Consider the following 23,657-nt stretch of genomic DNA (forward strand, 5'->3'; position numbering starts at 1 on the left):
AAACAGCAACCAATCAATCTGTCTTGTTCAGTTTGACAGCTTTCCCTATGCTGCTTGCAAGTTGCTTCCAATTAAATAGAACCATGGCTGCTCTGCTCCCCCTCCCTTTTAAAGCGAGGGGCTGTCTTAATCAAAAGCCCCCTTTCTTGCCCCTTTTAGGCCCTGTGGTCATAGTTCAAAGGCCATGTGGCAGTGCATTATGTTTTTGTTTTTTTTAAAAGGAAACTGAACATAAGCAGTGCATTTGGTTTTTGAATTGAGAGCTATAAGATTGGCACCAAAATTATTAAAAAAAAAATTAATATTATGTTAGGAAAATTATTATTCCTATTTTAACAGTGAATGATGCACAGTCACATAAAATTGTATAATTGTAAGTTGGTTTATAATACATAGTTTTAGTTGAATAAATTATGAGGTGTAGACACTGGCATTCAGAAAGGAAAATAGTTTAGTTGCTGCCTGCTTTCTGTATCTTTGCAAAATGGAACAAAAGTTTGCATATTCCACTACACATCAATGTGCTTTGGATATGTTTGTCACTTTGCCAAGTACACTTCGAAGAAAAGCTTTGCTGATAGATTTGGCCACAGAAAAAAACATGTTGATTCTTACCAGGCGGTTTTCTTTTCCTGTAGCATCTCTGCATGTGTTGATTAATTCTTTCTCTATAGCAGTCGGAGTAAATTCAAATTTCTTTTCTAATAAAGACTGGTAAAAGCTCTGCAGAAACTCCTTACAGACTAAAGAAGGGAGAAAAGAAACATGTTTAAATCAAAATGACATAATTTGTAGGACAGTCTCATAGACTTAAAGTTCTTTTGCAATTTTTAATTATTTTATAATTTTTACCATCAGAATGTTTCACCAATGCACAGCACAGCAGACAAAATATTAAAAAAAAAAAAAGTTAGGGAAAAATGTTCTTTAAGGCATTTCCCCACTGGCCTGTGTACAGCCTATCTGGTCTAATACTCCCCATTTCACTGACTTTGACTGTGAAACCTTGCTCATAGCTGCAGTCTTTCTTCCAAGTGTCCCTGCCAGGTCATATTTATCTTGCAGCCCTATTCATTCCTATGACAAAAGCTGTACCACGCATGACCTCGGCACCAGCACCAGGCCCGGCTACGCAGTAAAGATTGCTGGTATGGGATAGAAGAAAATATTGCACCAGGTTAATTGCACACAAGGCATCGAGACATGTCTTAAAGGACATCTTCTACCAAAGATAAAATTGTCCTTTAAGTTTTATCTAAACCATTTTTTTTTTTTTTGGATAGGGTAGTGTCAGGTTTTGATTTGACGGAGAAATTCACTCTCTCTATTTGCCCTGTCTGCAATTCTCACCAGGAGGAAGTGATAGTAAATTCAAAATGTTACAGCTGCCACTGAAGTTTGGGTTTTAGTAAAAACTAGAAATTGTAATCCTTCACGGTCTTCTTTTATTTTCAAACTTGTTGTGGTAAGATTTTTACTTATGGGAGACATTACAAATTGGTCCTGTTATTTCTATTGAAGTTATTATTTTGCAGCAGACAAAGCTGACTGAGTGATTCTGGCAGCACCTGGAAGGCATTACACAAAGGGGTCGACTTACTAAGACTGGAGAGTGCAAAATCTTGTGCAGTTCTCCAAAGAAACCAATCAGCTTCGTTTTTTTTTTTTTTTAAAGCTTAAATTGAAGAAGCCGAAGTTAGAAGCTGATTGGCTACCATGCACAGCTGCACCAGATTTTGCACTCTCTAGCTTTAGTAAATTAACCCCAAATTCTGTATCCCAGAGATAACACAAAGTGGTCACATGGATTTTTTTTATCTGACATATAAAACTACTGGGTCTCATTTTTAAATACAGAAGCATAGGCAATGTGGGCTTCTTTCATAAAGTGCTCATCACAAAGAGAATGCTATACATCAATCCATCATCTATAAATCTTCAAGATAGTATGCTATTTTTGTTATGGGTTATTAAACTTCTTTCTTTGAACTGTTATTTGAATAATCCTGGTGGTGTTACCTGTAATGACCAATCAAATAATTTTTCAGCCAAAGAGAGTAGATCAGAGTTTATTATGGACATTTAATTTTACAAATGAATAGTTAAAAGGGATCAAAGTCTTTACCAAGTAACCATAAACCTGTTTAACTTCTATAGTTGGGAAGATACTGGAGAGTTTATTAAATGACCACATAGATGAGATCTTGCTGGAAAACAATATTTTAAGCAACAAACAGCATGGATTCATGAAACACAGAAGTTTTCAAACAACCTGATTTCTTTTTATGAGGAGGTAAGTAAAACTATGGACATGTGGATGTGGTTTATTTGAATTTTGCAAAAGCGTTTGACACAGTTCCCCACACACGGCTAATGTGTAAGGTAAAGTCTACTGGCTTGGAAAGATCTAGTGGCTATTTACTGGCTCAATACAGTCTGCCATCTGGTAAGCCTAATCGCATGCAGTGGTGATTGGAACACTGCAGTGGAGGACAGCACGTGTTTATTTATTTATCACATGGGTTATTCTCTTTCACTAATTTGGGACTATACCTTAACACCAGGACTTTACTTATTCTCTTATGCATATATCATTTTTTATTATTTTTTATTTTGGATACATTGATTTGTACCACTGTCACGTTTTAGCGCAGCTTTTCTGTTTTTTTGGAAAGATCAATTTGAAAATGGATAGAAACTGGCTAAAAGACCGAATTTAGAGAGTAGTGGTTAATGATTCTTACTCTGAATGGTCTAAGGTTATTAGTGGTGTACCCCAAGGTTCAGTGTTGGGACCCTTACTTTTTATTATATTTATAAATGATATAGGATCTGGGATTAAATATACCATTTCAGTCTTTGCAGATGACACCAAGCTATGAAGTGGAATAACGTTCTTACAGGATGTCTTCAACTTACAAGCCGACCTCAATGCACTGTTTTTGTTTTGTTTTTTGAAAATTCTTTTTATTGAAATTTTAATGGTAAAGTTGCATTCGTGAACATTCAAGTTCAAGCACTACAATACAACAGCACCAACGAACAATGCAGCTCCCAAGCCAAAACTGTGACAAGGTTTATAGAAAGAAATAAATGAAGAGTACATATAGAGCACATTACAAAGTCAAATCACATCCCCTCAGGAATAACCTTAGCAAATGAGCAAAATGCTCATCAAGGCCCACAGCATCTTGTTTACCATAGAAACCTGTAATCTTTAGACTATGAATCTGAAGCTGTATTAAACCGCCCAGACCTTTTCAAATTTAGAAGGCACCCCTCTACCGGCATATGTGGCCTTGTACAGTGGTAAGGAATTATTTATTAATGCCTTCCAGGCCATAATGGTAGGAGCCACCGGTTTTTTCCATGACAAAATAATTATTTTAAGTGCATAGTACAATAACAAGGTAAGTACAGTGCCGATCACCTTTTTTGGATGCCAATGGATCTATCAGTCCCAGCAAACAAACTGCTACAGCGGGTCTAATGGTAATTGTTGTGATCGACTGAACACAATTCATAACCTCCGCCCAAAATTGTTAAATGAGTGCGCAGTGCCAAAAATGTGCATAAAATCCACCCCAGGGGCAGCACATCTCCAACAATTCGAGGAGTGTGTTGGAAAACGTGTGAGTTTACGGAGCTGGTACTTGCGTTTGAGCACCTCAAATGTTAATAGTACCCTATTTCCAACTACTGAGCCCACCGATTTGATCCCATATCTCGTCATATGGCATATGCGGAGACACCACATTATCTTGGATTTCAGCTCTCCTCTTAATGCACTGTTTAATTTGGCAACTAGGTGGCAAATGAGGTTTAATGATGATAAATATAAAAGGTATGCACTTGGGGACTAAGAATATGCATGTATCATACATAATAGGGGGAGTACAACTGGGGGAATCTATGGTGGAGAAGGATCTGGAGACTTTGGTAGATCATAAGCCTAATAATAGCATGGAATGCCAAGCTGCAGTTTCCAAAGCGATCAAAATCCTTTCTTGTATTAAGAGAGGCATGGACTACAGAGAGTGAGAGATATATAATTGTGCCCCTGTAAAAATCATTAGTAAGACCTCATCTGGAATATGCAGTTCGGTTTTGGGCACCAGTTCTCAAAAAGGATATTTGGAAGCTGGAGAAAGTGCAGAGAAGAGCAACCAAACTGATAAGAGGCATGCAGGAGCTCAGCTTTGAGGAAAGATTAGAGGAATTGAATTTATTCTCTCTTGAGAAGAGGAGATTAAGGGGGGGTATAATCAACATGTACAAATACTTAAGGGGTACACATAGTGAACTTGGTGTTGAGTTATTCACTTTAAGGCCATCAAAGCCGACAAGGGGGCACTCTTTTTTGCTTCTAGAAGAAAAGGGATTTTCATCTCCATGTTACTGTGAAGAAAGGTTTCTTCACAGTAAGAGCTGTGAAAATGTGGAATAGACTCACTTAAGAGCTGGTCCTGGCCAGCTCAGTAGATTGCTTTAAAAAAGGCCTGGATTCTTTCCTAAATGTACATATTATAACTGGATACTAACATTTATGGGTAAGGTTGATCCAAGGAATATCTGATTGCCTCTTGGGGGATCGGGAAGGAATTTTTTGCCCTGCTGTAGCAAATTCAATCACTCTTTGCTGGGGTTTTTTGAGTTCCTCTGGATCACCTTTGGGCAAAGGATTGTGTATATGGGATTATATGATATTTATTTTTATTTTTTTCATTGGTTGATTTAGATGGACTTGTGTCTTTTTTAAACCTGACTAACTATGTAGCTATGTAATAGTTATATACTTTTAAGTGGTACTCTTTAAATACTGTTTTTTTCTGGTTTTGGGTAAAGTAAGCAAGGGTTAGGATCCCTGTCAAGCTTTTACAGCTCTCCTTGTACATGTTGGGTAGGGGCATGGCTTTGGCTCTCTGTTCCTCTCGCCTCTTTGTGTGGTGCTGGGAACTGAGTAGGGCAGGATTGCTGGAAGGGCAGTATAAGTTCTCAAAAATGTGTTTTTAATATCAATTTAACATTTGACCAGATTTGGTGAATAAGGTTTTTAGAAGAAAAATGTATCATATGAGATGCTCTTTGAACACTGCACAAAAGCAAATGTCATATTTACAAAACCCTAAAGTACAGTACTTCCCTGTGATAGGAAAAGATGTTTCCTTTGTAGTGACTTTATAGAGAGTTCAGAAAGTCATTATTTTAGGACTGTAGAATGCAGCGCTGTAATACATCTGTGTGACATTAATGTCAGCCTTCTTGTGTTTCGTTGCCAGTAATAATTAAGTGCCTGCCAATATTACAGTGATGTTATAAGTATCTGTAATGTGCTGTACATCACTGGATCTAAGCAGATCCAACCAGTCCTTCTGGTGAAGAAAATGAATGCATGCAGTTAATACTGGTTTGAAAAGAACAAGTCATCTCTTTACAGGCCTTATAATATATCTGTCAACACAGATAGGTGGAGGTTGCCATTTCTGACCTCCCTATGGAAATGATAACTGTAAGACTATTTTGCTGTCCCACTGTTTGCTGTGCTTTCTGAGTCACTAACTTGCTAGAGTAGGCACATTTAGCAAATAAAAGGAAAAATCAAGTCTTTATCTGTATATTTGTTCCTGGTCATCAACTTAAAGCGGAGTTCCAGCCTAAAAATAAACTTTGCAGCATCAGTTAGCTTAAAAAAACCCTGAAAAAGAATTGGATGATTAATATTTTTTTTGTTGTTTCACTTACCTTGTTTTTAATGAAAATAAACGTACCTTCCTTCCTCTTCCTCCTTGTATGGCCGCGGCCCCTGACGTCACTTCTTCCTTTGCATTGTGCCCTGAGAGATAAGCGTCATCAATCCCAGGATGCAATAGGAACGGCCGGCCGCTACTCTGAGTGCCGATCGCAATCTACAGCACATGCGCGAGATTGCAATCGGCATTCTGGGTAGCCCAGAACCAGGAAGAGGGACACAGCGGGGGACACCCCGGCTTTAGATGCCCACACCGGAGATAGCCGCGCTCTGCAATCAATTTTAAAAGGTAAGTATTTATCTTTATTCAGTAAATGTAATGTACTGTAATGTGGGGTTAGTGTTAGGGTAATTGGGGATAGCTTCGGATTAGGGGGGTATTTTTAACTAACAAAAATTGTATGTGGCCGGAACTCCGCTTTAATATATTGAAGCCAAAGGGTCTCAATAAGACAGATAACAACACAACATTTTAGGAGAGGTCAGCAACTAAACCCCCCATGGCAGATTTCCTTTATCGTAATACTGAACACACACTGTTTGATTTACATGGTCCCTTCTCTTTCTGTATGTGGATAATGGCACTGTAATTATTTTAATAAAAAAAAAACCCAACCAAGTGCCTTTTTCCTAATCAATATACAGCTGTTACATGACCCAGTTCTTTCCCAGCCTGTCTGCAAGGAGACATGAGCAGGAGGAGCTTCTAGCCTTTAGAATACAGAATTAAAAAAATAATTTATATTAAACAGTTTAAATTATCATACAAATAAATATTTGAAATCAAATCTTTATTATTTTTTGTCAGTAACATGATGTGATCAGATTTCTGCCAGTCACAGGCTGTGTCACGCCCTTCCAGAGTGTATCTTAGAATAAGAGGGAGGAAACACAGAGAAGAAATCAAAATACACCAGAGCCACAGAACACTAGGCACTACAATCTCTTACAGTAAAACTGTGGCCAGTTTTATTTATCTGTGGTGTTGGAATACAGAATTGCATTTTGTGCAACAACTACTGTACATCAGTATTTAGTATTATAACCAGTATATGACAGTGTTTATAAGTTTGTAGCTTCTCTATAGTATTTCTCGGCTTCTTTTCTCTGTAATAAAGTTAATTTTTCCTGTGTCTGCAAACAAAAAGTTCAGTCCTTCTACCTATTTAATCTGCCATTAACCACTTAAGCCCCGGAGGATTTGGCTGCTAAAGGACCAGGGGTTTTTTTGCGATTTTTTACTGCGTGACTTTAACGGACAATTGCGCGGTCATGCGACGCTGTACCTAAACGAATTTGACGTCCTTTTTTTCCCACAAACAGAGCTTTCTTTTGGTGGTATTTGATCACCTGTGCGATTTTTTGATCACGCGCTATAAACAAAAAAAGAGCGTAAATTTTGCAAAAATAACAATATTTTTCACATTTTTTTATATGAAATTCCCCAAAAAAAAAAGTAAAAATCAAAATTTTTTAACATTTTTCGGCCAATTTGTTTTATGCTACCTATGTTTGGTAAAAAAAATCGCAAAAAGCGTATTTTGATTGGTTTGCGCAAAAGTTATCGCGTTTACTAACAAAGAGAAAGATTTTTGTCATTTTTGGTGTTTTTTTTTTTAACGCGTAATGGCGGCGATCTGCGATTTTTTTTTCGGTACTGCGACATTGCGGCGGACAGATCGGACCCTTGACTGACATTTTTGACACTTTTGGGGTTACCAGTGACATTACTGCAGTAATCAGTGCTATACATATGCACTGTTACTGCAAAAATGACACTGGCAGGGAAGGGGTTAACTTTATTGGACAGGGAGGGGTTAAGTGTGTCCTAAGGGCGTGCTTTCTACTGTGTAGGGACATTCCTATTGGTGTAAAAGCAAAGATCAACCGTTCTACATAGTAGAACGGTCAGATCTTCACTTTTACACAGGGAGAACTGACAGGCAGCTTGTTTACACAAGCTGCTCTGTCTTTCTCCCTTCACAGGAGCGATCGCAGTGTGACTGGCGGACATCGAGTCCGCCGGTCACACGCACTGACTTGCCTGTGAACGAGCCGCGGCGGGCGCGCGCCTCGGCGGGCGCGCGCCTCGGCGGGCGCGCGCCCGCCCGCGATAGGCTCACTAGTCAGTGACAGGCGAGTGACGTACCGATACGTCACTCTGCCTGGCCGGGGCTGACCGCCGCAGTATATAGTCGTGCGGCGGTCGGCAACCGGTTAAACAGATCTCACAGGTGCCTGATTCACAGTTGCCCATCTGAAAGTAATAATCCATGAAGATGATCCGCACAACCTATATTGCTCTAAAATCTTGCTTTTATTCAGGAAACCACCGTGTAAAGTCAGTTGACGCGTTTCAGCCTACATGACTGTAATCATAACTTTTTCCTGTCTGCAGTTAAGCAACAAAGCCCATGTGGACTGTGCACTGTCTGTTCTATAGGGTTATCTACACAATTTCTAAGATGTGGACAGTCAAATATTTATATGTTTTTAACATGCAGTAAATACATTTTTAAACAAGCAATCACTGAGCTCTGCAGCTACATGCACTATGGAGCAATTCATCCTGAAAGTTCACAAGCGAAGCAGTAAATTATTTTAACCTTATAAGGACCAGAAGGTTTACCCCCTTAATGACCAGGCCATTTTTTGAGATACGGCACTGCGTTACTTTAACTGACAATTGCGCGGTCGTGCGACGATGCACCCAAAGAAAATGTATGTCTTTTTTTCCCACAAATAGAGCTTTTTTTAGGTGGTATTTTTTTCCAAACTTCTTTTTATTACAAATTTGTGTTGTTACAAAACAAAGCCTTTGGGGCATACCCCGGCTTGAATCATACATAGCAACACTTACTTATAACTCTAAAATGTACATCCACTGAATACACCTGAGGTTATAACAGCTAAACCTCAACACAAGGTGCATCTTGCTCAATCTTCCTTTATCAGGAAAAATAAATGCAATTGTTAAATTTAAGGAGCTTTATTTTCCCCTCCAATCCACCGCTACATGACCCTACTGGGTCTTAGTGCCCTGGCGTTATTTTGTAGACATCACACCCCCGGGTGTCCCACCTTCTGTCTAGGTGCCCCATGCTGGACCCTCGGCTGGTCGGGATGTCAGTAGAGCTGAGTCAACTAACCCATATGTTCCTGATCATTGTAATGTTCTGGTACCTCTGGTACCCTTTATTCCACTTTCCATTCATGTATGCGTCCCACCATTCTCTTTTTGTAGGTGCGCATACACCTTTAAGACCGATGCTGTCATCACTGAGCGCCGCAGAGCGGCTATTTCAACCGCCGGCGTTCTCACTCACATGTTCGTTCAACCTGCCTTGGAGCTCATATGCTTACAAGCGTGTCTCGCTGTGGAACCTCGCTACGATCCCTGTATCTCGCTACCAGGATCACTTCCTCAGAACCGAACCTCGCTACTGATCCCTGTATCTCGCTACCGGATCACTTCCTCATCACCGGACCTTCTACTGCTATACTATAGTGATAAGTACCCCGCAGGGGAAACCTCCATAACTTACACTACTACTATTTGCATTAAGGACTGTTACTACCTATCCATACTATCCTATCATCTGCACTATCATATAGATTGCTAGCTCTTGAGACTATTACCATCTATCATCTGAACTGCTGCACAGATTGCTAGCTCTCCTGTCTACTACTATCTATCCTTGCACTGGGTTAGTCTATCCTGTATTTGTCATCTGCTGTCCTCACCACCTACTAACATACTCGATACTAACCTATCTGCATTCCTAAATACCATCTTGAACTCTCCTGTACAAACCTATCAAGTGCTTACCATCCTTGTCACTGTTCACACCTGTCCCTTCAGCACATCACCTTCATACTATCATATACATCCTATCACTCCAGGAACATCTCATTGAGTGTGTATATATCTGTATGTTGAAGCTGACAGGCCCACGGTGATGAGTCCTGGAGAGTTGGATCTGGTATTCAACATATCTCTGCATGACTACTGAGTGGAGATTTTGCAGCTGCAAATCCAGCCTATATACAAAAACGCAGGAGCGTTACAATCATCCAATGTTGAATCTGAGTCTGTCCACAGATGCCAGACTTTTTTCGTATTTCTTGGGGCAACCCCTGGATATACATGTAGCTTTGTATAATGGTCCTATTGAATTGACAATAGTCGGAGGTCGGAGGGAGTTCTGATTTCCAGTTAAGGACAATCGCCTTTCTAGCATAGAATACGAGGATACTCATCAAAGTACGTGTCGCTCTAGCAAACGCCAACGAATCCACAAGCCCAAGAAGACAAACGCTAATTGTCAAGGGAATTGTCATGGTAGTCAAATTTGATATGAATTGAGTCACCTCCTGCAAATAGGGGCTAATCTGAGGGCATTCCGAGAAAATGTGGGAAAAATCAGAAGATTCACAAGAGCATCTCCAACAGGAGGCCGAGACACTAGGATAGATACGTTGCAGCCTCTGTGAAGTATAGTATATCCTATGTAATATTTTTAATTGGATTAGTATATATCTAGTTGCTGTCAGTAACTGGAATGGGTAGTCCCACATGTCCTCCCAGTCCTCTCCGTCCAGCCCCTGCTCCTCCACACTCCATACCTCAGGCAGTCCATCCAGTCCGGCTTGAATAGAGGGTAATAAGGCTTTAAATATTGTGGATGGTGTTTTTTTATAGCTTCATCCCTTAGGAGGGTTTCAAGGCTATCCTGTTCTAGACTGGTCATAGGGGTTTTGACCTGCACTTGGTAGGCATGACAGATTTTCAGGAACCTGCAAAACAAAGTTGAAATTTGTTCTTGAGACTGTTGAATGTAGCTAATGTGTTCCCTTTGCAAACATCCACTAGAGTTTTAATTCCCTTTGTGGCCCACATGTTGGGTCTGGCAGGGACTGAAATTCCGGTAAATGTGGGTTAAAGCATAGTGGGGTATCAGGCGACCAGCGGGCCTCCCTCAGGCCCCATGTAGCTATTGTGAGATTACAAACTTTTACTACTGTCCTCATAGCTGGGGTCAAAGGAGGGTACGAAGCTGTAAACCCTCTACAGAGGGCATTACGGAGAGTCTCATTTGACCCTATGTGTGCTGCCTCCAAGACCACAGAGGAATTAGTGTTGTCTGAGATGAGCCAGTTGTGGGCATGCACAAGCATGGCTGCTAGATAATATGTATAGAAGTTGGGCAAGCTAGTCCTCCATTCCTCCTAAGTCTACTCAGGATTTTTTGACTAAATCTGGCAGGGCGTGATGATTATAGAAAAAGTAGTTATTAGGGAGTCTATTTGTTGGAAGAAAGATTTCGGGATCCAGATTGGGGAATGTCTTGGGGAATGTCAGTTTGGGGAATGTCAGTTTGGGGAATGTCTTTAGCAAATTGATTTTCTCTATGAGCGATAACAGGAGATGGGACCATGCCTTTAGCCGTTGCCTGCACCATTGTACTTTGGGGTATAGATTAAGTTCATTGAACTCCTGGACATCTGAGGAGATATAAATTCCCAAATATTTAATGGTGTATGTCAATTTTAGTGGTGAGTTGGGGTTCCACAGAGCCACTGCCCTGACATCTATTCGTAAAACTGGGGATTTGTCCCAATTAGTGTGTAATCCTGAGAGGGTTGCAAAACGCTCCAAAATCCCCAGTGACTAGGGTCTATTAAGAAGAGGAATAAGTCATCTGCATAAAGTGCAAGTTTTTCTACTATGAAGCCTACTTGAATCCCGACCACCCCCGGCAATCTCCGCACTGCCCCTGCCAACGGCTCTATAGCTAGTGCGAACAGTGCAGGAGATAATGGACAACCCTGCCTCGTCTCTTTTTTTACCGAGAAGGGAGGTGAGAGCCTTCCATTTAGTTTGATGCATGCCGAGGGATTCCTGTATAGTAAATTAATCCACTACCTAAACACCAGACCAAACCCAAAAACCTCCAGAATCTTCATCATATAGTTCCAACGCACGGTATCAAAAGCTTTTTCTATAGCGAGAGACACAAGGACTCTCAAAGCATATTTGTCCGGTGGAAGCTGAAGGTGCGTAAGGACCCGTCGTATATTAACATCCGTCGATTTACCGGGCATAAACCCCATTTGGTCTATATTAATTAATGATGGCAGTACCCTCATTATCCTAGTGGCAAGTATTTTGGTTAGGATCTTGAGATCATAATTTAGTAAGGATATGGGTCAGTACGAAGAACAGCTAGTCAAGTCTCTTCCCTGCTTAGGCAGTAGTACTATGTGTGCTTGGTACATGCTGGGAGCTTTTCCGCATCCAGGCAATAGGCAAACAGCTGCTGCAGCCTAGGAACCAGCAAGTCACAGTAGGTCTTATACCACTCCCCGGGTAAACCATCAGGCCCCAGGGATTTGTTGTAAGGAAAGGTGTTATTTGCAGTTTCGATCTCCAGAGGGGTCTGTGGTTTTTCCAAATCCTCCCGGTCCCCAACGGAGAGTGCAGGGAGGCCTAGGTCCCCAAGTTCCTCCAGCCGAGGTCCACCCGCAACCAGAGACTGGTCATCTTATAATGCACTGTAGAACAGGTAAAATTCTTTCAATTCTTTCAATATTCCCTCCGGGTCCGTGCCAGATTCCCCGGCGGAGGACTGAATCTTGGGCATTACAGTCTGGTATGCTTGCTCTGCCACAAGATTAGTAATTTCCCATTTTTATCCCCTGCATCAAACAATTTTGACCGGAGCTGTGTATTATCTAGATGCACCAGGAAAGTATAATAGAGTTTTAGCTTCCTTCTAATCCATGCCAGAGTAGAGTAATTATCGGCACTTGGGTCTGAGGTGAATGCCCCTGCAGCCTCCAATTCATCATGTCCCAGTTGAGCCGCACAGGAAGCTGCATCAGACCAGTCTGCCTTAATAGGGGAGACATATTCTTGCCGGGAGAAGACCATGCATGCCTCCAACACCGTACCAAGAGGGGCGGACAGTTCAGTGATGGCCCAATACTGAGACAACCTAGGTGACACAATTTCCTGGACTTTAACATTATGGACCCAATGTGATGCCAACCTACAGCATCCTGGCTCGTGGCTGACATCCAGGGCCACACGCAACTCCAGTGGAGAGCGATCCGAGAGGTCAGCTGGGAGATAGTAAGCTGCACGAACATAAGAAAGGACCGTCCCGCCCCAAACATCAGGTCAATACGAGAGACCGATCTGTGGATGGACGAAACATGTGAAAATGTCCTCTCACCCGGATGCTTCCACCGCCATATCTCCTGGAGACCAAAGGTATCCGCCCAAGTGGCAAGATCCGGGTGCGCTCCCCTAAGGGGATTAGAGGTATCTAAATTTCCATCCAATATGGCGTGGAACTCCCCACCAAGAATTTGTTTATGAAACTGGAGAGGGGCAAGCTTAGTGAATATAGTATATAGGATATTGGAGTCAAAGGGGGGAGGGATGTACACATTGACAAATGCCCACCGCAGTACATACATCTAGTAATAAAATAACATATCTGCCCTCAGGGTCCGTAATAACTTGTTCAACTACATAGGTAAATGTTTTGTTCAGCAGGATGGCTACCCCCCTTGCATAAGAGGAGTAGGTGGCATGGAAGCCTTGTTTAACTCATGCCCTCCTGAGTGCCAGAACTTTACTGCCCATCAGATGGGTCTCTTGTAAAAACATCACATGATGTTTAGGAGATTGCAGGAACTTAAACAATAATGACCTCTTCACTTTGCTGTTTAAACCTCTTATATTACAAGAGAGTAGTTTTAAGTCAGTACCCATGGCAGACTTTGGTCAATAGTTAGAGAGGCATAATTGCATAATATACTACACATATTCACATAGATGTTACAGTAGTTACCTGCATAATCACCAAGGCACATTCTACAGTGGTCCCCTGGAGGGAAAGGAAGTTCTAAAGATCGGTAGACATCGTGGATCCTGAGCAGATGCACAAACAAAATAAGCAACATAAACTGTACAAACCGTACATAAAACACCCTACTGGCTAGCATTACCCCAACAACTGGCTAGGCAGTTTTCACCCTAAACTTGTAGAAATGGTCATCTACTGGGCTACAGAGTTCCGGGATTGGCCCAGGTTAAGTCTGTACTGGAACAGTAGACTGAGAGTTGAGTGGGCAAGAGACATGCATTCTAAAGAGTCTCTGGAAAGTTGGCAGTCCCCAGAACCGTCTTATAAGGACAACTGGTCAACTTATTAAGTGTTCGACCAGTCCCAAGGGTGTCAACTGATGTGAGCTCCAGAAAACCATTGGTCCGGTTTGTGAAACATACAGTAATCATTGTCAGGTGTAAGATTAGTGGCCGTGCACAAAGACTCATCCATGAGGTCAATTTTTGGTGACATTTGATCACCTCTGCGTTTTTTATTTTTTGCGCTATAAACAAAAAAGGAGCGACAATTCTGAAAAAAAAAAGCAATATTTTTTACATTCTGCTATAAAACATATCCAATAAAAAAAAAAAAATAATCTATGTTTTTCATCAATTTAGGCCAATATGTATTCTGCCACAAATTTTTGGTAAAAAAAAATCCCAATAAGTGTATATTGATTGGTTTGCGCAAAAGTTATCACGTCTACAAACTAGGGGATAGATTTATGTCATTTTTATTTATTTTATTATTGTTTTTACTTGTAATGGCGGTGATCAGTGGGATTGCAACATTGCAGGGGACAGATCGGACACCTAACTGACACTTTTGAAGAGACCGGTGACATTACTACAGTAATCAGTGCTAACTGTTACTGTATTAATGACACTGGCAGGGAAGGTGTTAACACCAGGGGCGATCAAGGGGTTATTTGTGCTCCTAAGGAGTGCTTTCTAACTGTGTGGGGGGATGGACTCACTAGATGAACATAGAGATCCGTGTTCCTAAATAGTAACAACACAGAATCCCTGTGTTCATCTGTGACAGAACGGCGGTCTGCCTAGTTTACATAGGCAGACCTCTGTTCTGTCTCTATGGGAAGCGATCGCGGGTGGCCAGCGGACATTATGGCTTCCCTTCTGGCACATGCGCCCCCACTATCTATTACACGAAGCGACGTACAGGTACGTCGTTTCGTGTAATAGAGCGGACCTGCCACAGTAAAACTAAGGCGGCTGGTTGGCAAGTGATTAAAGAGACACTGTCACCTTGCCCATTAAGGACAAAGAGAGTTTCTCAGTACAGGCAAACCCCTGATAATCACCTTCTTGCCCCTGTAGCAGCAGGTGACAATACCCGGTGCTTACAGGTATAGAGGACCTTGTGACCTCTTCACCTGTGACATTTCTTGGTTCTAGCATCCAATTGCTGGGCCCAAGCACTGACACAAGACTTTGGAAGTGACGTTAGTAATTCTCTTAGCATACAACACCAGGTGACACTATGGATTTTAGTGCCAGCTGCTTTGGAGCAGCAGATTTGAGAGAACGCTGTCAAGGTGAACATAGGGTTTTTGAAGGGTAGGCTCTTTACAAAGACATTTTCACTTTTCCACGAATGTCAGTGGCACTGCAGCACCCTTAAGTCAGTTCTCGGGACTCTGCTCTGTACTCTCTTGCACCTGTTCTGTGTTAACATTAGAAATGAGAAGACTTTTAACTCACTGCTGAGTGAGTAGCGAACAGAGTACTGAGGAAATTAAAGTGAAAGTGTTTCTGCTATACACTGAGGATCAATTACTCCACAGTGCCCACAGCCACAGAGATCATGGGGAACTTGTTTTAAAGCATATTTACTACTTGCTAAGAACATGTTAATATCTGAATGTCCATAGCCCAGCTTCAGTTCTACTTTAAGATTGGTGAAATGATGACTGTTTTATCATTAAATGTCTTTCTCGACGGTCATGGAGGGAGGAGCCTGCTAGTGGCGCCAACTCCGACGGCCTGCTCGCTTTCCGGATCGCCGCCCAGAGGGATGAGTGAGGAAACACTCGTTCCCCCGGCCTGAATGCCCGCCTAGCCGGATCCCGCTGCCTCCCCTCGCTCACCCGACGGCCCGCCCCGGTCCTAGCCGTGGATCCAGCTTGAAGCTTGAAGGAAGGAGGACGGACTCCCCGTGTCCCTCGTACCCGACCGAGATCAGCTGTCTCCTGGAAAAGCGGCCGCCGATTGCTGCAGTTGCAGCCGACTCGGGGAAAACCGGCGTCCAGGAGAGAAGGACCTGATCGGTTTGGACACCGCTAAGTGGCTAGTACTGGAGGGATCCAGTCTGGAGAGACCCAGTAGCATTGGAGACCATAATCACCCCCTCCATACCACAGCATAAGGAACTCCACAGAACAGCCGAAGGGGACTGGTGAGAGGGGAAACCCCCCAGAATTTTCTTATGTTTGATCTCAATACCAGCTTTTCCTGAAAGCACTGTCATATTATCATCCATGAGTGTATAGCTTAAGAGCTAACAGGACTGTTTTGAAAAATGTGCGGGATTCTGCTTACTTAAGTGAGAGGGGAAACCCCCCAGAATTGTCTTACCTTTGATCTCAATACCAGCCCTTCCTGAAAGAACTGTCATATTATCATCCATGATTGTACAGCTTAAGAGATAGCGGGACTGGTTTGAAAAATGTGCGGGACTCTGCTTACTTAGGTGAGAGGGGAAACCCCCCAGAATTTTCTTACGTTTGATCTCAATACCAGTCTTTCCTGAAAGCACTGTCCTATTATCATCCATGAGTGTACAGCTTAAGAGCTAGCGGGACTGTTTTGAAAAATGTGCGGGACTCTGCTTACTTAAGTGAGATGGGAAACCTCCCAGAATTTTCTTACGTTTGATCTCAATACTAGCCTTTCCTGAAAGCACTGTCATATTATCATCCATGAGTGTATAGCTTAAGAGCTAGTGGGACTGTTTTGAAATATGTGCGGGACTCTGCTTACTTAGGTGAGAGGGGAAACCCCCCAGAATTTTCTTACGTTTGATCTCAATACCAGCCCTTCCTGAAAGCACTGTCATATTATCATCCATGAGTGTACAGCTTAAGAGATAGCGGGACTGTTTTGAAAAATGTGCGGGACTCTGCTTACTTAAGTGAGAGGGGAAACCCCCCAGAATTTTCTTACGTTTGATCTCAATACCAGCCTTCCCTGAAAGCACTGTAATATTATCACCCATGAGTGTACAGCTTAAGAGCTAGTGGGACTGTTTTGAAAAATGTGTGGGACTCTGCTTACTTAATTTGCTGAATAATACCTAGTTCATACTGACAGTTTGGAGGCAGGGAGAGGAGGACCATATGCCGAAAATGGGAAAAGAAATGAAAATCCACCTATTTTTGCTGAACACTTTTAATCCCTTCCCCGTGGTCAGTTAAGCGGGAACAGAACTAAAAAAATGCTTTATTACAGAGGATGGTGATAAAAGGAGGGAATCCCGAAATATTACCTGATCCCCTGGTTTATATACAAGTGGCTACAGTCACATAGAGCTGGAACTATCTGTAATTGCTATACCGGTTTTGGTGGACTGTTAGGGCACTGGCTGGGTGCCTCGGAGGAGAGCAGGGGTCCACAGTTAAAAATCGTCGGGCCTTGTATTGAGGGTGGAAGACCCGGCTTGGATAGCCTCATATCCCACTCTGGAGAGGGTGGGGGAGACATAAGAGGAGGATATACTATGGGTTCATTCCCTAGAGCCTAATCCGAAATGAAAAATAAACCGGCAAAAGAAGTAGCAGGGAAACCTGCAAAAATTACAGCAAGCCCTGGAACAATTAAAAGGTACATGACATCTGAGGGAAAAGGGCAAAATACACAGCCAGAGAAACAACCGGTCGTTAGACCCAAACAAAATACAGAGGGAACTAAGAAAATCAAGAATCAAAAGCATATAGGAGTAAGTGGAGAAGAAAGTCTAGAAGTGTCAAGAGAAAGTACTCTAACAATAGGAGATGGAGACATGAATAGAGAAGATGAATTAAGTGAAAAAGATTATCCACCATCAAAATCAGAAATGCGGGAAATGTTTGCTAGCCTTGAAAGATCCATCAAAGCTGAGATGGCTACCTTACACGTTGACTTTGGGCATATCTTGGGTAGAGTAGAAGAAACAGAAGAGAAGGTGGAGTCCTATGGAAAAGAGTTAAAAAACCTAAAAGATCAAATGAGGAAAATGAAAATGGAGCAGAGAAATATGTTATACAAAATCGATGATCAGGAGAACAGAAATCGAAGAAAAAAAATCTGAGAATAAGAGGATTACCAGAGAAAGGGTCGACAGAAAATTTAGGAGAAACTCTGGAAAAGTTATTTAACCCTTTACTGGGAAAGACGATCACAGACAAAATTGAATTTGAAAGAATACATAGGTTGCGTAAACCAACTAATTTACCAAAAGAGAAAACAAGAGACGTGATTGCAAGATTCCATAAGTACGAGACAAGGGCCCAGATCTGGGAGAAAATGAGAGACAGACCTGAATTAAAATATGATGGAGAGGATATTCAGATTTTCCCAGACCTTGCAAAAGAAACGATTAACAGAAAACGCATTCTTAGACCAATGGTAGACGCACTAAAGAAAAATGATATACAGTACTTCTGGAATTATCCAGTAGGTTTAGGAGTGAGAAGAGATGGGAGGACAGTACTACTTAGATACCCAGAAGAAACCCAAGATTTCTGTGAAGCAGTAAACATACCATTTATAGACATTCCAGGCTGGACAAATCAGGAGTCTCCAGAAGAGGAAATAGATGAAGGAGAGTCGGCCCAGTGGAAACAGAAGAAAAAGTCGAAAGCAAAAGAATCAAGAGGATTTGGAGGGACTGAGGGGACCTGGAGGGATTGAGGGGAGAGGGGGGATGGCTGGCGGGAGTGGGGAAGAAGGGGAGGAGCAAGTAAGAATATAAAATGGGCAGCCCTACGGAAATCAACAGGCCGTCACCATCAGACCCAATATCAGGGAAGATGGGAGGGAATGGCGACCACTGGCAGAGTTCGACCTCGGCCACAAGTCGATTGGAAAGGGAGGAAGGAGAATCGACGACCCTGATGGAGGGACCGGGATTAGCTATGCCCCCACAAGGGAAAGAGAGGGAGGGGAGGAAAAGAGGGGTGGGGGAAATGAAGGGGGGGAAGGGGGGAGGGGGGGAGGGTAGGGGTGGGAGGAGGAAAGGGAAGGAAAGAGGGAAAAAGATGTCAAAAGATCCAATTGTCTCCTATAAGAAAGTACAAGAATTAAGAGAATATAGAAGGAAAGAGAAATTAAAAGGCTCAATGCTCTCCTATAGGGATCCTCTGGATTTGTCTAATAGTTTACCTGGTCACCTTAGAATCAGATGGGTGACAGGGGAAAAAATAATGAAGATTAAGAAATAATGGTTGTAGTTAATATACTATCATATAATGTCCGAGGTTTAAACTCTCCAGAAAAAAGGAAAACATTTTTAAAAGAAATCAGTTATTTGAAGGCAGATTTGACATTCTTACAAGAGACTCATTTATCCCACACATCCAATATTAGGCTATACTCTCAGAGCCTAAAATAGATACTACATCAAAAACCGTACGGAATAATAGAGTACAGGCAAAGAAAATAAAGGGAAAATTATTTACAAATCAATTGGCAGATATCTGGAGAATCCTTCATCCTAAAGATAGAGATTTTACATGTTATTCAAGTGTACATGGAACATACTCGAGATTAGATTACATTCTAATCGAACACAGATGGATTGAAAAAAAATAAATAAATAAATAAAAAAATGTCTTTCTCAAAGATTCATCTCTTCAGCAAGTTATCCAGGAACAAAATGCATTGGAAGGAGAAGGTGATGCAGGCTATAGACCGATGACTTAATTGTGCTCTTGTCAAATTCCGAGAGCGCGGTTGTTAAAGTGTAACTCCACTTTTGTTGAGAAAAAAAACATTCCCCTCTGGGTGATCTCTGTACATTGCAGGGATTTTATCAAACGTTGTTCCAGATTCCTACCTTTTGTTATTCTGAAGAAATTACTGTTTGTTCCTCTGTGCTCCGGTGCTGAGTGGGTCGAATGGGAGTGGCGTCATAATTATCATTCAGCTGCGGCAGCTGCAGAGCACTAATGAGAAAAGCTTCTGGGCCTTCTTCCCTTTTGATGTGTTCCCATTGGGAGTATCTCACCAAAAATGCCATTTTTGTTGCAGGGGATGCCAGGAATTTGACTCTCAGGCAGACTTCTGGGAAAATCGGTGACCCAATAACACAAGCAAGAAATTATGTTTTTGGGGTGTGTTCAGTACACATTTTATGTACAGAAGACGTCCAGGTAGCCATATTGCATTGCATTTACAGAAAAATACAACGGCTGCAGATTGAAAAGGAAAGGTCATTTTTAATAATATTCAGTTACAATATGATTTGTGTTTCAATTGTATATGCTTAATTGTTTTTTTCTTTATTTGCTATTTTTTCTCCCACGAAAGTGGAGTTACCCTTTAACCATTTCCTTTTCATATATTTTCATACGTGCCCAATTTTTCAAAAACATCAAAGTTATAGCCCTTAAAGCATTATTAAAGGCAATTTCTTATTTTGATAATAATAACAACACATAATGATACATATAAATAAATAAATAAAAAAAATATATATATACATATACACATATATATATACACACACACACACACACACTGTGGCAGGGCGTTGCACTGCCAGGGTCTAGGAGGTTGTGACCTGAAATTATCAACCGGACAGGTTGAAGGGCTTCAGGGGGTTTGCTTAATGCAGAGGAAACAAGCTTTTAGAAGCTTTTAGGTTTCCTCATATTTTTCTAAATTCCATTAGGGGACCTGGAGCCTGGAGATTTCACAGTGATCTGGGAGGGAAGAAATCCCCAATCCTGGGACCAGGGTTTAGGATTAGCGAGGACACTGATGGTGCAGGTGTGTCTGGGTCTTTTAGTGACAGGACCAAGGTTTTGGGCTCTGCTCCGGCAGACAGGAGGTCTGGCCAAGGAGTCAAGAAGGGTCCACGTGGGGAGTCAGTGCAGCACGAGGCTGCTATCTGTGTGCACTCTGTTGGTAAGCTAACCGTCTGTAGGAGAGAGACGAGGGCCTGAAGTGTAAGGCCAGAGCAGCAGTGCTGCAAGTGAGAGCCAAAAAGGGCTAAATGACGTTTATGTTGATGAGCAAAGGAATGCTGAAAACCCCTACGAGGAAATCTCAAGTTTTGTTTACTGAACTTTCTTTTAATAAAATGGGCAAACCTAGCCCTTAAAAAGTAGAAACAGTGAGTGGCGGTGTCCTTAAAGCTCTACATTTGTTGAGAGTTCCTACAATTGGTGGAGGAATGCATTGGGCACAATCTGAGATCCCTGCAATAAAGTAAGTTTATCTATTATATGAACTGTGTTTTGGTGCATGAGACTGCACAATCTGTGTGTGCAGATGAGGAGAACCTGCAAGAGCAGAGCAATTTGCTTTAAGGAGACCGTGCTCTAATTTTCTTTTGCTGGACTGTGAAAAAATATTGTGGAGTGACTGTGAAGATGGGGCGGTGAAAGCTCCAGAAAGAAGCAAGGATGGCTGAAATGAGAGACAGAGCTCTGTGGCTGGAGGGGTTGTTACCGCCTGAACGAGCCCCAAACACGCCTGAACAGAGTTTGCCAAGGCTGTTGCTCCTGTTGTCCCTAGCAACACTAGTACAAATAGACCAGTTATAGAGATGCAGTGTTCTTAGCTGGAAAGAGGATGCAGTGTAGAAAGCCCGGACAAGACAATGAGGGAAGAGCGCTGTTTGCGGTGCAGTGAGTGGGAGCACGCAGTCTCCAAGTACCCTTTGTCCCAGCCTCTAGTGCAAAGCCGCCTAGCAAAACCAAAGGTCTGCATCTGTGTTTAGGAAGCCTGCTCGGAGTGCCAGGAGTGAGCAACAGGTCTACCGGAAGTTTGAGAGGAGTGCAGTTGCCCATAGCAATGCCTGAGATGTCAGGTCTGTGGATCGCAAGACAAAGGGATTGCCTGCAGAGGATTGTGGCAAGTTTAAAGCAACACCGCTTCATGGAGAAGTCTACATGTTTGGGAGAGCCAGCAAAGTGCAGCTGAGAGAGTGCCATCTCCCTTAGAAACAGGAGAAAGTCGCCAAGTACCATTCCTGGAATGTGGTCAACTTGGGCACGGCATTTTTTCTCTTGTCCCACGTTATGGAATACTGCTGGAGATAATGTTGCTGGGCAAAAGTCATTGTCTGCAAGCCTGGATTCCTGTGCAAATATGTTTGTAGTAACCTCTAGCAACAAGGAGGAGTTTCCTGTTGTGTCTGCAGAGGTTGCTAAGCAGTTGGAGATGCCTGCTGTAATTTCATCCCGTGGCAACCAGAGGTAATTGGCCAGGGAAATTGCAGCAGAAGACTGGTTCATGAGATGTCGTACTCAAATGAAGATGGTGATCCCTACTACTGCGGTGGGTAAGACTGTCTTTAATGAAATGATGGCTGGAACTGCTGATTTCATGTTGAAAAAGACTGGTTAAGAGACTGCCCGTGATGATGTGCGAGTGACCCCAGTTAGTAGGACCACTGAATGTGCCCTTGAGAGTGACTTTTCCCTGTGCAGTGCCCTTGTCAGTAGGGAGGCAGCGGTTAAAGTCAAGCCTGCACCTGTGTGTAGTTCTCAAGAGGGAAATAGTGAAGTATTTAATGTATGCCAGTCTCAAGTTGGTAGTGGGCTAGGAGAGCCTGCAAGAGGTACAAAATGCTGTCCATGTTGATAATAGTAAATGTACTGCTGTTGGGAAAACCCTAGGTTCTTGCCGAACAAAAGCTGTAATCAAAAATGGGCTGTTGACAATAGCAACTAATGGTAAGACAGCACAGGGAACCTCCACGGAACTCCATATATTGGAGCTGGAGGTTGCCATGGACAATTGTGATGTCACTCTGGTGGAGTGTCAAAGTGACGTTCTCACTGGTAATGATCTGGAGCAGTTCACTAATGCTGAGCCAGGGAAGTTGGGAATGAGTCCAGCACCTGGCAATGCTCTGGTAGAGCACCAGGCTGTGGTAACCTCCAGCTGGGAGGAGGTTCTGTTAACCTTTGCAACTTCTCAAGTCTAAGCAAGGGAGTCTCTCTGCATTTCCAGTGTCAGGGAAGTCCCCAGGAAGGACTTGGGTCTGGTTCATAACAAAAGTATTAAATAAGATGCTTGAACTTTGGGATGTACAGCCAATCTATACTGGGGTGTCTCCTCCACAGTCTGATGGTTTGGTACTGCGGAGTACCACTAGGTGGAGCACTGAGTAGCAGGATGTACAGCACCAAGAGAGTCCAGACAGTGTTTATTTCTGAATGTATTACTTTTGTTAAAAGTTGCCTGGGTATGCTGCCGGATTGCTTCCTGAAGATATGGTATATAGGAGAGGCTTTGGTGAAATGAAAAATGTGTCCAAGGTTTCACCTTCTAACAGCCAGGTAGAAAGCATTTCTGCTGCTACGGTCCAGGGTGGTGCTGGTCAGTTGTCGGTAACGGGCGCATATACTGCACCAGTGGCCAAATCCCATGAGCTGGAAGGGCCAAGTGTGGGCCAGAAAACAGCAGAGATCCTGACCAGGGCTCTGACGGATGTGATTAAAGAGACTGGGGACACCAGTTCAACAATAGATGTATGTGACCAACCAGATAGGTTCCCTGAAACAAGGGAATGGATAAGAACTGTGGTAAAAGCTGTATGTGGATTAGACGAGAGCTCGCCTGTTCAAGTTTTGGATAGAAATCCAGGTAATATTAGAAAAGGTCAGGTGGCAGGACAGCTGCCTGCTGAGTGGGAGACACCAGATGTGGCATCTCATGAGGTTCCCGTTGGTTATAGCCGCTCTCCATTGTGTGTACCCTGTGCAGACTCTGCCCCAACAAATGCTGGGAAAAGGGGAGTTGAGGGCATTTGCAACGTTGAGAGGTGAAATGTTGATC

The 23,657-nt window shown here is 42.5% G+C and overlaps 1 protein-coding gene across 1 annotated transcript in view; it reads right to left on the reverse strand.

The window, feature by feature from the left end:
* Positions 1-23,657, reverse strand: part of CDNF (cerebral dopamine neurotrophic factor) — a 59,597-nt gene that overhangs the window by 12,311 nt on the left and 23,629 nt on the right. Inside the window, exon 2 of the mRNA XM_082253210.1 lies at positions 616-743. Within this exon, the coding sequence (XP_082109336.1) occupies positions 616-743 (128 nt within the window). The remainder of the gene's footprint in view (positions 1-615; positions 744-23,657) is intronic.

This window comes from Pelophylax lessonae, assembly GCF_965119305.1.
Source record: "Pelophylax lessonae genome assembly, chromosome: 4".
Lineage (NCBI taxonomy): Eukaryota > Metazoa > Chordata > Amphibia > Anura > Ranidae > Pelophylax > Pelophylax lessonae.